General features: G+C 38.1%; 1 protein-coding gene across 1 annotated transcript in view; it reads right to left on the reverse strand.

Annotated features, from left to right (window-relative positions):
* The window catches only part of LOC148202859 (heparanase-like protein 2), a 32,619-nt gene extending 18,711 nt beyond the window's left edge, over positions 1-13,908 (reverse strand). Inside the window, exons 1-2 of the mRNA XM_088111101.1 lie at positions 13,769-13,908; position 10,103 (exon numbers count right to left, since the gene is read on the reverse strand). Of these exons, the coding sequence (XP_087967227.1) occupies position 10,103; positions 13,769-13,908 (141 nt within the window). The remainder of the gene's footprint in view (positions 1-10,102; positions 10,104-13,768) is intronic.
* Between the last annotated feature and the right edge of the window lie 1,246 nt (positions 13,909-15,154).

The following is a 15,154-nucleotide window of genomic DNA, read 5'->3' on the forward strand; positions in this document are numbered from 1 at the left end:
TGAGGAATATAGACAAAAAATGGAATTACTCATGTTGAGGGCTGGGATAAGAGAGGAACCAAGAATCACAATTGCTAGGTTCCAAAGTGGACTCAACTATGACATAAGAGATAGGGTTGAACTTATACCCTACAATGACCTCAATGAGTTAGTCCAACTTTGTGTGAGGGTAGAGCAGCAACTCAAAAGAAAAAGCTCTACTAAGAAAGATTACCCTCATAGTTACAAGAAAGAATATAAGAGGGAGGGTAGTCTAATTAAGCCAAGATATGAAGAATCTAGAGAGAGGGAGAAAGGGAAAGAAAGAGCCAAAGAACCTTCAAAAGATAATAAAAGAAAGGAAACCAAATGCTTTAAATGTGGGGAAAGAGGGCACTATTCATCTGAGTGTCGAAATAGAAGGTCAACTTACATTCTTGAACATGAGAGTGAAAGTGAGGGTTCTTCATGTAGTGAGTCTGAAACATCCACTTCTGAAGAAGAAGAAACTCTACCTTGTGATGGAGATTTACTCATGGTGAGAAGACTCCTTGAGAGCAAACATGTAGAACTAGAACAGTCACAAAGAGAGAACCTATTCCACACAAGATGCAAAGTTTTAGAAAAGACATGTTCAATGATAGTGGATAGTGGCTCTTGTTGCAACTGTTGTAGTTCTAGAATGGTAGAGAAGCTTGGCTTAACCACTACTCCTCATCCTAAACCTTACAAACTTCAATGGATCAAAGAGGATGATGGAATAGTAGTTAAAGAACAAGTAAGTGTACCCATTTCCATTGGCAAATATGAAGATCAAATTGTTTGTGATATAGTACCAATGGAAGCTGGGCACATATTACTTGGAAGACCTTGGCAATATGATAAACAAGCTTTACATGATGGAGTCACCAACAAAATCACCATTCAACACAAAGGAAAGAAAATTATTTTGTGTCCTCTTACACCTTCACAAGTAAGAGAGGATCAGATCATTCTTAAGAAGAAGTTGGATGGAGAAAAGAAAAAAGAAAATAAGAAAGAAAGAAAGAATTTGGTAACCCATGCCTCAGCCCATGAAGTTGTCCAACCTCAAACCTTGAATATTTCCAAAAATCTTTTTCTTGGACAACCTCATTTCCTTCTTTATTGCAAAGAGGCATTTGTTTCAATCATTCATGAACTTGGTTCTCTACCAAAGGGGTTGCAAAAACTTTTAAAGGAATTTGATGATATATTTCCCAAAGAGGTACCAAGTGGATTACCACCTTTGAGGGGAATAGAACATCAAATAGATTTGGTGCCTGGGGCAAGTCTACCCAATAGGCCAGCCTATAGAACCAACCCTATGGAAACAAAAGAAATAGAGAAACAAGTTAATGACTTGTTGAACAAAGGGTGGATCCAAAAGAGTTTAAGTCCCTGTGCTGTGCCTGTGTTGTTGGTCCCTAAAAAGGATGGGTCTTGGAGAATGTGTACAGATTGTAGGGCCATCAACAACATAACTGTCAAGTATAGGCATCCCATTCCTAGGCTAGATGACATGTTGGATGAATTACATGGAGCAAATCTCTTCACCAAAATTGATCTTAAAAGTGGATACCATCAGATAAGAATTCATGAAGGAGATGAATGGAAAACTGCTTTCAAGACCAAGTTTGGTTTGTATGAATGGTTAGTCATGCCCTTTGGCTTGACCAATGCTCCAAGTACATTCATGAGATTAATGAATCATGTGCTTAGGGAATGCATAGGCAGATTTGTAGTGGTCTACTTTGATGATATCCTAATCTATAGTCAAGGCCTTCAAGAACATCTTAACCATGTCAGAAAAGTCTTGCTTCTTCTTAGAGAACATCATCTCTTTGCCAACTTTGACAAATGTACTTTTTGTCAAGAAAGTGTGATTTTCCTTGGATTCAAAGTGGGAAAAGAAGGTGTACATGTTGATCCAGAGAAGATCAAGGCTATACAAGAATGGCCAACCCCTAAAAATGTAGGAGAGGTGAGAAGTTTTCATGGGTTAGCAAGTTTTTATAGAAGATTTGTGAAAGACTTCTCCACCATAGTTGCTCCTTTAAATGAGCTAGTCAAGAAAGATATGCCTTTTATTTGGGGTGATAAGCAAGAGTTGTCTTTTGAGACTTTGAAACACAAGTTAACACATGCACCTATTCTAGTTTTGCCTGATTTTTCCAAAGCCTTTGAACTAGAATGTGATGCATCTGGGGTAGGAATAGGAGCTGTTTTAATACAAGGAGGCCATCCCATAGCTTATTTTAGTGAAAAACTTAGGGGGCCTACCTTAAACTATCCTACCTATGACAAAGAGTTGTATGCCCTCATTAGAGCTTTGAAAACTTGGGAGCATTACTTGGTAACTAGAGAATTCATCATACACACTGACCATGAATCTCTCAAGTACATTAAAGGGCAAGCAAAGCTAAACAAAAGACATGCAAAGTGGGTGGAATATCTTGAGCAATTTCCCTATGTCATCAAACACAAAAAGGGGAGTACTAATGTTGTTGCGGATGCTTTATCTAGAAGACATGCATTATTAGTAACCCTAGGATCTCAAATATTAGGATTTGATGACATAAAAGAGTTATATGAAAATGATGAAACATTTGCATCCACTTATTCATCATGTCTTAAGAAGCCTTTTGATGGATTCTATCTTTCTGAGGGGTATCTTTTTAATAAAGGAAAACTTTGTATACCCCAAGGATCCATTAGAAAACTTCTTATCAAAGAGAGTCATGGAGGAGGACTCATGGGCCATCATGGAGTTGATAAAACTCTAAACATTTTGAAAAGTAAATTTTATTGGCCACACATGAGAATAGATGTTCAAAGGCATTGTTCTAAATGTATAGCTTGTTTACAAGCTAAGTCCAAAATTATGCCTCATGGACTCTATACACCTCTTCCTATAGCTAATACCCCTTGGGAGGACATAAGCATGGACTTTGTCTTAGGATTGCCAAGAACTCAAAGGGGGTATGATTCTATATTTGTGGTAGTAGATCGTTTTAGTAAAATGGCTCATTTTATACCCTGTCACAAAGTAGATGATGCTAGCTATATCTCTAGACTCTTCTTTAAAGAGATAGTGAGATTGCATGGCTTACCCAAAACTATAGTGTCTGATAGAGATGTGAAGTTTCTAAGCCATTTTTGGAAAACTTTATGGGAAAAGCTTGGAACTAAACTTCTATTTTCTACTACATGTCACCCACAAACTGATGGGCAAACTGAAGTAGTAAATAGATCTTTATCTACATTATTAAGGGTAATATTAAGAGGAAATAACAAATCTTGGGATGAACATCTACCTCATATTGAATTTGCTTATAATAGAGTAGTCCACAAGACTACTAATCTTTCTCCTTTTGAGGTTGTTTATGGTTTTAACCCTATCACACCTCTTGATTTACTACCTCTTCCAGAATCATCTTCTTTTCTTCATAAAGAAGGTGCTTCTAAAGCGGAGTTTATCAAGAAGTTACATGAGAAAGTTAAAATCCAAATTGAAAAACAAACTCAAAAATATGCAGAACACAACAACAAAGGGAGAAAGAAAATAGTTTTTGAAAAAGGAGACCTAGTTTGGCTTCATTTGAGAAAGGAAAGATTTCCCTCTCAAAGGAAATCCAAACTTAGTCCAAGAGGAGATGGTCCATTCAAGGTGGTCAAAAGGATAAATGATAATGCATACATATTAGACCTTCCTGAAAGTTATGGTGTCAGTCCTACTTTTAACATCTGCGATTTAATTCCTTTCACAGGAGATGATCAACAGGATGAAGCAGATCTGAGGACAGATCTTTTTCAAGAGGGAGGGTCTGATGGAAGACCATCTAAGATGCACATTGGACCTCTTACTAGAGCCATGGCAAAGAGGATTCAAGAGGAAGAAGGACCACATACTATTTTGCTTCTATGGAAGGTTACTTATAAAAATCCTTCTTCTCTTAACTAAAGCATTTATACTTTGTTTTGTAGGAATTAATAAATTTGGAGACTATGATTGAGCCATCCAAGAAGATAAATCAATAGATCAAGCAAAAGAGCCAAAAAGAGGTGCTTACGGCATGCACCAACATTTTCCACGTGAAATGGGCTGATGTGGAAGGAAGCACACACCTTGCTTGATGAGCTGGAAAGAGGCATGGACCTTGCTTGATCAAAATAAATCTGAACCATTTGAATTTAGGAGGGAATTAGAAATAGAAATTAGGCTTCTCTTCACCTATAAATAAGAGGGCCTTTTCCTTGTATTGATTCACTTTTGAGCTTAATGATATGCTGCAGAAATTGTTTTCCAGCTTTTGTGCTCTTAAGTCACCTTTGAATTGCTACTTCTTCTCCTTTCCTCAAGCTTCCTTCCTCTGTAGGAAGGCCCTCTGAGCTGTGAGGCTTCACCCATACACCTTTCCTCCATTAAAACACATCAAACACTGCATCATTTCATCCATCCGTTGCACCAATTTTCATTACTGGTTTTCTCTAGTCTGGAACCTCTTCCTACACGTTTCCAGCTGGGAATTGGTCTCCATCACCACCTGATTGGACAATGCCATTCGAGTTGATGTGTGATGCATCAAACTTTGCAGTAGGAGCGGTACTTGCACAAAGAAATGGGAAGCTACCACATGTGATATATTATGCTTCCAAGACATTGGACACTGCACAGGCAAATTATACCACAACTGAGAAGGAATTACTAGCTGTTGTATTTGCCTTGGATAAATTCAGATCATACATACTTGGATCCAAGGTAATTGTTTATACAGATCATGCTGCATTGAAATTCCTTCTAAAGAAAGCAGATTCCAAACCAAGGTTAATCAGATGGATGCTACTGCTCCAAGAGTTTGACATTGAAATTCGGGACAGAAGTGGAGCCCATAATCTAGTAGCAGACCATCTTAGTAGGATTGAAAAAGAAGAAGATGAAATTCCTATTCAAGATGACTTTCCTGATGAAATCCTGCTAGCATTGACTTCTGTAAAAGGTATGTATCCTGAACCTTGGTTTGCTGACATTGTTAACTATTTGGCTGTTTCAGCTATTCCTCCATCTTTCTCCAAATCTGAGAAAGCCAAACTGAAAAGTGAGGCGAAGTACTATGTTTGGGATGAACCATTCTTATGGCGCATTGGTAGTGACCAAGTTGTAAGGAGGTGTGTTCCTGATATAGAGATACCTTATGTGCTTGAATTTTGTCATTCATCACCTTTTGGAGGACACTATGGCACGCAAAGGACAAGTAGGAAGGTGTTGGATTGTGGATTATATTGGCCTACCATCTTTAAAGATGCACGGAGGATATATGAAAATTGTGAGCAATGTCAGAGGGCAGCTAGATCCATCACTAGGAGGGAAGAGATGCCTCAACAACCCATGCTATATTGTGAGGTATTTGATATTTGGGGTATTGACTTCATGGGTCCTTTTCCTTCTTCTTCTGGGTTTTCTTATATTTTGCTTGCTGTAGACTATGTTTCCAAATGGGTGGAAGCCATAGCTACAAGGACTAATGATGCTCGAGTTGTTATGAGTTTTGTCAGATCTAACATTTTCTGTAGGTTTGGAATACCACGAGCCATCATTAGTGATCAGGGGACCCACTTTTGCAATAAGCTGTTAGAGAATATGTTGAAAAAGTATGGGGTGACGCATCGCATTGCTACACCATATCACCCCCAAACTAATGGACAAGCTGAGGTCTCTAACAGGGAGATCAAAAAGATATTGCAAAAGCTAGTGAAGCCAAATAGGAAGGATTGGGCCGCAAGATTGGATGATGCACTTTGGGCACATCGGACAGCCTACAAAGCACCAATAGGTATGTCACCTTTCAGAGTTGTATTTGGAAAAGCTTGCCATCTACCTGTGGAGATTCAACACCGAGCCTATTGGGCTGTGAAGGCTTGTAACTTGGACATGGAAGGAGCAGGGAAAGAGAGAAAGCTCCAACTGCAAGAACTAGAGGAGATTAGGCTCACAGCCTATGAAAACTCCAAGTTTTACAAAGAGAAAACCAAGAAATTCCATGATCAAAAGCTTGTGACCAAAAAGGATTTCAACATAGGTCAAAAGGTGTTATTGTACAAGTCCAGGGTAGGGCCTATGAGTGATAAATTACGCTCCAAATGGGAAGGTCCATTCATTGTAACACAAGTGTTTCCCTATGGAGCAGTGGAGATCAAGGAAGAATCTTCTGATAGAATTTTCAAGGTTAATGGCCATCGTCTGCGGATATTTAATGAAAATCAAGACATGTTGAACAAGACGATGGATGGAGTGAATTTGACCACTCCAACATTCCTTCCACCTTGAAGGAGGTAAGTTCCCTCATACTTTTTCTTTGCATTTTAGATATAAGGCATACATTGAGGACAATGCATAGTTTAAGTGTGGGGGTGTGGGGAAATAATTAATTTTGTTTCCTATTTTGTTTGTCTATTTTGTTTGTTTTTAATAAATATTTGCATTGGATTTGAGAGTTTGAATCAGTAACTGGAATGATCATGAATTTAAGAAAACAAAATGTGTCATGTTGATATGAGTGGATTGCTTTTATGATTTGTTGATTGAGTTGACTTGAGAATTTCCTGATTAAATCTTTTGTGAAAGAAATTTGAACCATGTGAGTTTTGAACTAATGTTAAGGATGGACCACCATGTGCCATACCTATTTTTCTTGTGTGAATTGCCCATGTTTTGTTGATACTCTAATAGTTAGCTTGATTCTGTGTTGTGCAACTAAGGAGAATATGCATGAATTGATATGATTGAGGCATTTCTTGTTTTATCTACTTGGCCAAATAAACTTGTCCTAACATTAATCCATTGGAACCTTCTTTGAGCCTTAAGCCTATTTTTCTTGTTCCCAGTCATTGTCAAATGAGGAAAGAAGAAAAATCATATGTTCCTTACCTTAGGAAAGAAGGAGTAATGGATTCTGTTAGAAATAAAGTGATGAATAAGTGTGTGGGTGAGTACCTCACCCACAAAACAATAACAAGGGTAAAAAGGAAGATGAAAAATTGAAGTAAAAAAAAAGAGGAAAAGAAGAAGAAAGAAAAGTAAATCTTCCTTAAAAGAGCAAGAAATAGATTTGTTTTTGAAATCAAATATCATTACTCTTTCTATGTCAATTTCAAAAGCTCAGAAATCCCAAGAAAATTTCCTACCTTTGCCTTGGCCTCAATACAACCTTTCAAAAGTCCGCATGATCAGTAATTGCATGTTTTCTGAAGTGTGTGAATGTTAGAGTCTTGCTAAATATCAAGGGTGTCTACTTACATGGGTATTTTGAGTGTAAACACAAGCCAAAAACACGTGAGAGAATTGGAGAGAAATAGATACATGTTGACTTGAGTGTTGTCTTTCATATTTGATTTTCTTGGGAATTCAAAAAGGTTAACTCATGTGTGAAGAATAAAGTGATTCCATTTGCATGTCCATGACAAAGTAATGCCCAAATTATTGATCTATGTCTGGTGATGCTCATTCTTTTGATCCAAATGCAAATATAGAATAAAATGACTCAGAACAAAGTCTTGGAATTAATCAATTTTGCCCAGGAGTGCAAAAGGATAAGTGTGGGGGTGTGATGAGTGCATATTTATGCCCACATTTATGTTTGAAAAATTAAAATTTTGATGGGATAATTGTGTTTAAATGGTTGATTTTAAGTGAATTTGTGATGATTGGAATTATTGGGTTTGGGAAAGAAAGAGACGTAAAAAGTAAGTTTTAGCGCATAAATTATTCTTGGATGTTCTAATGTTTATTTGTGCAGCTGAGAATATAAGTTTTATTGGTTCAAATGGCAATTCAAGGCCCAAAATCAGGTTTTATTTGGAAAATAATGTACAGATGGGCCAAACAGACAACTTTTACCCTTGCACCTCCTAAAATCCCTACATACACACCTATTTCGAAAACAGGCCAACAACCAAGCCCAAACACTAAGCCATTTCTACTACACCTCCCTAAGTTTCCTATACACATCCCTCCTAAGCCAAATTTCACCAGATCATGCCACGTGGCAATCCTCCACAAACATATCAAACCGTCCAGATAATGCCACATCAGTCATCCTTGCACTAATCAGTGAGCCAATCAGGTTTTGCCACATCACCACCCATGACACCTCAGCCCTAACAGCATCATCTTCTCCAAAGAAAAACCCTAATCCAAACCCTAGCCGCCACTGCCGTTCCGCCGTCAACGTCCGCCGTGCCGCTCCGTCACCGGACAGCCACTGCCGTGCCGCCGTCGCCACCACGCCGCGACCTCCGTTCATCTTCTCCCTTCTCGAAATCAACCGCGCCGCCACCATCGTCGGAGCACCATTCGTCTCCTCCGAAGTTGCGATTTCTTCAACCTCTGCCGCGTCGCAACGTCGCGCACCACCATACTTTTGCCGTGCCATCTTCATCTTCCTTCGCGCAAGGGTTCGAAGCCACCACGTCCACCATCGCCGAAGTTCCGATTCGTCTCCTTCGAAATCGTCACGCACAGCAACCGCGCCGCCACCAAACCCAGGCCGCTGTCAACCTTCAACGCACTCCACGCCAGCCGCCGCGGCAGCAAAGCTTCTCCTTACTCGCCGGATAGCCACCACCATTCACGCTCATCACCATTAAGACCAGACGCGAGTTCTCCATGACCGCCGCGTCCCGCAAGCTTCTCGGAACCTAATCGCGCCTCCATCAACGCCAATCTCCATCCACCATTACCATAGCACCATGGAACCTGCATCAAAGCCAGACCTGCAAGAAAAGAAACCAAACAATCCAGTAGGCCGAAGCCTCCATGGTCTCGCACAGGGAAGAATGGGTTCTCTCTTTCGCGGCAGCGGCAAGCCCTTTTCCCCAATTTGCAAAACCCTAATTTTGGGTGGGAAAGGGCTGACACGTGGCGAGCTCCCATTGGGCGCGCCCTTTCTCAGTCAAAGCTGGTCAACACTGCTTAAGTCTGGTCAAAGCTGGTCAACAGGGGTTCTGGTGCAATTTTGGAGAATTCAGTTGGGGCTAAAGCGCAGATAGAGAAAATTTCAGGGCATTTGTGCAATTTTGGAAATTCAGAAAAGTTAAAAGATAAAATTCAGTTGTTGAATTAATTTAATTTGGAAATATCAACCGAAAATATCTTCCAAATAATGTTATAATTATCTAAATCTTTTAGTTATTTGGAAGATATAAGATAAAAGATTCTATCAACTGAATACTCAGAGTCCAAGCCCAATCAAGCCCTATATAAAGAGACCCGGGGACTTCACTTCATTCATTCTCTCATACTCCTCTCACTTTTCTTTCATCTTGTATTCAACTCCATTCATGGAGAGCTAAGCATCTAAGGCTATTCTGCTGTAATTCCTTGATGGATTCTGAGGTTACGTTAAGTTAATGCAATTGTTTATTTTGATTATTTATTTAAGTTGTTCTCTCCCTATGTCTTTCATCTCTCTATCTTGTTAAAAGCAAAGATTTTTGCATCATAATATGTTTCAATCTACATGCATATTGATTATATGAGTTTTAGGGTTTCTAGGTTTAAATTGAGAATCTACTTTGATTTAATTTAGGAACTTTCATATGATTAAATGGTTTTTACTATCAATTGAGAATGTACTTTGATTGATTAGTAATAATTTCAACTATAATAAATTGAGAATTTACTTTGATTGATTAGCTTTTAATTTGGTTAGGAGATTTAAGAATAGACATGATTAAACACAATAGAATTTGATTGAGAATGTACTTTGGTTGAATTTATTGTGAATAATCTAGAAAGGTTTTGCATTTGATTGAGAATTTACTTTAGTTAAATGCATGATCGCCCTCAAATTAATTAAGAATGTACTTTAATTAATTTGAAACTTAAACAATAATCAATTGAACAATTATTCGTGAATAACCAATGATGAATCTATCTTGGAAAAGCAGTGGAATAAGCCTAATTCATCGTAACTGTTCTTATTTATTCTTTAAACACTCTTCAGCCATTACTTTTATTCATAAGCATTGCATAGCATTCGTAAGAATCACAGATATTCAAAAGCAATTCCGTGTTCGTTGGGAGACGACTCAGGGTTACTTCAACCCTGTCTACTTTCTTGAATACTACTTGGCAATACTGAAGTTGCCTTGAAAAGTAGTATTAATTTGATAGCTTCAACGACGGCTTATCACACACAACACTGCTTTCCATGAATTAAGCAGGTACCGGTGATGAGCGTACCTGAGCTCGCGGCTTTCGCTCCAGTAATAGCATATACACGCCCAACAGCCTGGGCTCGCCCACCACCTCTAGTCTGATTCCTTCCAGTGTTGGGTGGCCTCATCACCGCACGTCCACCCATATTACACCCGTTCTCCAGGTGGCCATGTCTTCTACAACGAGTGCAATATTTTACTCCTGCCAATTGAGGACAAGCTGATTTGTAATGGGGTCCTCCACATTGAAAACACCTCACTGCCCCTGATTGTCCTGACTATCCAGCAACTACCACTACTTGCGATCCACTTGACTGTCCTGGACGCGCGTATGGAGTACTATTCCGAGTCAGATTTGGTCTTGTTAGTATCGGTCCCCTGGAAGTCTGTTGCTTCTTACGCTGTTCGGCTTCAGCCATGTTCTTCTCCAACACCTTTGCTCTCTCAACCATTGCAGGAAATGAACGGATACACAGGCTGGAGATTAACACCTTTAGATCGCTCCTCAAACCATTCTCAAATTTTCTACACTGCCACTCCGCACTGGTTGCCATGGTATTAAAACAAACCAAGTGCTTAAACTTGTTCGTATACTCAGAAACGGTCATCCCTCCTTGTGTCAACTGTAGGAACTCCACCTCTTTGGCGAAACGGACGCTATCTGGAAAATATTCTTCATAGAATTTGCTTCTGAAAACTTCCCACGTAATAGGACTGTGAGCGTCCGTTAATATGGCCCTCACGCTCGCCCACCAGTGGCTCGCTTCTCCAGTCAGAAGGTATTCTGTGAATGCTAAGCGGTTCTCATCTGGGCACATCTTAGCGTTATAAATCCTTTCCATGTCACGCAGCCACTGGTCTGCCTCATCAGGAAGGCACGTCCCACTGAACTTGGCTGGGCGGTGTTGAAGGAAGCTTTCCAAACTCCACTCAGCATGTGTCGTAGCATTAGAAGAGGACGCCCCCGGCGTGCCCCTGGTTTCAGCAAGAATTTCCATTAATTGCCGCTGTGTAGTCTCAGAGCTGGCGCGAGCGGCCTCCAAGCTCTGCATGGCGTTCTGATTCTGCTGCATCAGCGTGGCATTCTGCTCCATTAAAGTAATATTTTGATGCTGCAGTCTATCAATCACAGTCTCCATCAACCTTGTGCTGTTGGACGTATCGGGCTCGTTAGGCTGAGGTGGAGGAGGGAGTCTAGGCGCCATGTATTCTCTGGACTAGAGAAAATGAACGTTAGTTATGTTCAAGAGTTAAAAATAATAACTCATTAAACACAATAAGTACACAGCTAAAACGCAGTGCAATCATAACCTACAGTGTCCTTTAAGAGAACAAAACTGCTCTGATACCAATAATGTAACATCCCAAAATTATACAGTCATCAACTATATACTTAGAATAATCACATGTATTAATATGGCAAAACAGTCCTAAAATAAGAGGGGTTAAATTCGCGAATGGCCGAACGACCTTACCTGCACACACAAGTTACGAGCGTTTACAAAACAATGAGGATGAACGGTTTACAAAATAAAATACCGAACGTCCAAGTATTTACATCCAGCAAAAGGGCGCTCGCTCACAAGCGGCCCGTTATCCTAAATACACTAACTAAAACCGAATGCCTTTAAAGTTCGGCCTTCACTTCTACCTCTACAAGATTCTCCTCAGCTAAAATTTCCTCTTCAAGCGTTTGCTCCAGAGAAGCATCTCCTTCTGCTCACATCCACACGGATGATCATTGCAAGGACAAGACGGATATACATATACAAACAACACAATGGAAAATGCAAGGGTAAGCTTATTGAATTTAATTCAAGTCAAACATACATTTCATACATATCAAATACATCAAATGAATCACAACACATACGTTCAATTCATCCATTAACTCAATCAAAATCCTGATACTAGACCGACCGTCCGGACTGTATGAATTCTGTGTAGCTACGACGTCCGTGCACCCAGGTGGAAGAGCTGGAATACTCGTCAGCTACCACCTGAGGTTAGTTCGTTCTGTCCAAGTTACAGTTATGGACTAAGACCTCCTGCCATTCCCACACATGACATGCTCCTCTCTACTTGAGAACGAGCACTCACGGAATATCAGGATGACCCGCCAGCTAAGCTTACCACATTCATACTATACAATTTTCAATTTCCAACCAAGAGTCGTTCCTCCCTGGAACGCTCGTTCAAATTCAACAATCATAATTTCATCTCTTACACCATTCGCACATCTTAATCTTTCCTCTTATTCACACTTTCATTCTTAGTTCCACTTTCATAAAAAGACGAGCGTTCAATCCTCTTCATAACGAGGACGAACGTCAAGAACAAGACTGAAGGTATAAGACCGAGCGCCACTTAGGACGTACGCTTTTGAGTCTAAACTTATTCGCTGATTCAAAATCATAGAAATTTGGATTTTTCATAAGATGGGATACTTAAAGTTCATGTTTTAACAATTTGACTAAGTGTATAAAGGTAGATTCTCAAGCTTCTCAATTCCTCACACAACACTCCTGAGGTCTACGTTTGGCCGAACGCTCAAACGTAAATTATGTGTAAGAGGGCGTTCGTCCTCAAAGGGAAATCCTTTCCAAATGAAAGGGTTCAAATACTTCAAAGAATTTACTAAGACTACCGAACGGTCAAAGACCGTTTCGATAACGAACGTTCATTTTCATAGGATTTTCATATTCAAATTCAACATACAGTAACCATATTTTCCAGTATAAACTTTCATGCATTAAATTCCTCATATCATAGTACAAATCATACATTTTCATTTCATTATCTCATCATCAAAATCATATACTAAAATTTGATATCATAAATCATACTTAATCAAAAATTCATATAACTTTCATCCAACATAGTGCAACATTACAGAACAATCATGCAACAACACACATCACAAGAATTAAATCTAATAAGCTTCCCTTACCCGGATTGGGGTGAACGTTCAAAGAGTGAATGATCTTGACTCTTCCAAATATGGTTCTCTCTCAACGGTTCTCTTAATCCCTCCAACTATAACTAACCAAACGAAAACATAAAGACTTATTTTTCACCCGTGCATGCAGCTGAATACGGTTTGCAGAAATTCCAGAAACGAGTGTCCAAGTGAAACTTACTAGAACTGGAAATGGTTCGGTTCAAGGTGAAGCTCACGGTGCAGGGGACGTTTCTGCGGTCTCTGAAACGTAATCGCAGAAGAGGATGGTGAGTTACGGTAGAGAGAAGATGGGGGTTCTAGTGAGAAGGAGGAGAAGTGAAAATCTGAGATTTGGAAGGGGAGAAGGTGCGCGTAGAGAGTGGGAGCTTTTCCAAAAATTTCACTTTTGATCAAATCCCACTTCCAGACGAACGAACGTCTCTCTGGTTGACACCTGCACCCCACCATTCACTTCAGAAACTTCCACTTTGACAAGTGGCGTGCATGCAAGGCTCTGAGGGTGGATTTTAAATGCTCAGAACACGTGGCACGACGCATTTATGGGAGCAGAGTGGTGACTCATCACCGTAATAAATGGGACGTGACAGCCACCAATCTAAAGTTGCACAGATAAAATTTTCATCTGTGGTAGCAATGTGTGTCACCCCTTTCACTCTAACATTCACATCTTCAGCTGAAGACACGGAAAATAACAAGAGCAGAATACAACATATGCTTGTTTTCATTTTCATTGTCAACTCAGAATTGAGTACGGAACAGAGGCACTTCTTCGAGTATGACAATGAAATGTGACTGAAATTTATATAAGAACGTACTCTATAATTTTTTCTGTTTAGATTTTTAGATTTTTACTGTTAAGATTTATACTGTTGGTTTTGTTTCTTACTGTTTGTTTCTACCGAACAACTTTTAAGATAAACTCAATGTCACCATTCTACTTCGATTTTCATTGCTCTTTGTATTTACAAATTAAATCCTTCTATTTTTTAAATCAAACAATAATTGTTGTTTTTCATATAAAACCCTTATCAATATAATAATTATAAGACAATGAATCTGAAATATTAAATAACAATAGCTGAACACAACATATATTTGTTTTCATTTTCATTTTAAGATTTTCTTCTGTTTTGAGTAACAACATTTTAACATTGGTTATGCTGTTTCTTATTGTTTAGTCAGAACAACTTTTAACATAAATTCCACCAAGTAGTAGTCACAATTTTGCTCTGATTTTTATTACTCTTGTTATTTTATAAATTAAATCCTTCTATTTTTAAATTAAATAAATATAATCTTTTCATTGTTTTTTTCATCTAAAACCTTTATAGAAAATAATTAAGTAATTAAGAGATAATTAATGAATCTGAAGTAATATTAAATAATTTGAAAGTTTCTTAAAAATTTAATGAAATATGATCAAATTTAAAGGATGTAATAGGGAATTTAAAGACTTGAGTTTAATCAAGAAATATATTAGAGGTTTCTTTATTTGGGATAAAATTTGATATTTTAACTTTTTATCACCTTCATCATCTTCACATATAAGTGAAAATTATTAACAGATATTAATTTTTTTTCATTAATTAAGAAAATTCATTAATGTGATATTAATTTTTTTCATTAATTAAGAAAATTCATTAATGTGATATTAACTTATAAGATGCATAAGAATTAAAAAAATGTTATTTTCTCTTTTTTCATGCCAATAGATTTAGTTTTTTTAAATAGTTCTAAAAACATCAGCATTTTAATTATTTTGTTACCTTTTTCTACTTTGAAATTTTAATTCACCCTTAAATATAATCAAGAAATATTAACTTAATAATTTTTAAATCCGAAATACATTTGGTTAGTAAATGTTTATCACACACACATATATATATATATATATATATATATATATATATATATATATATATATATATATAAAATATTGAAATTGTCTCATTTAGTGTACATAAATTATTATTTTTT

This window comes from Vigna umbellata, chromosome 3, assembly GCF_029865625.1.
Source record: "Vigna umbellata cultivar VRB3 chromosome 3, Vumbellata_1.0, whole genome shotgun sequence".
Classification (NCBI taxonomy): domain Eukaryota; kingdom Viridiplantae; phylum Streptophyta; class Magnoliopsida; order Fabales; family Fabaceae; genus Vigna; species Vigna umbellata.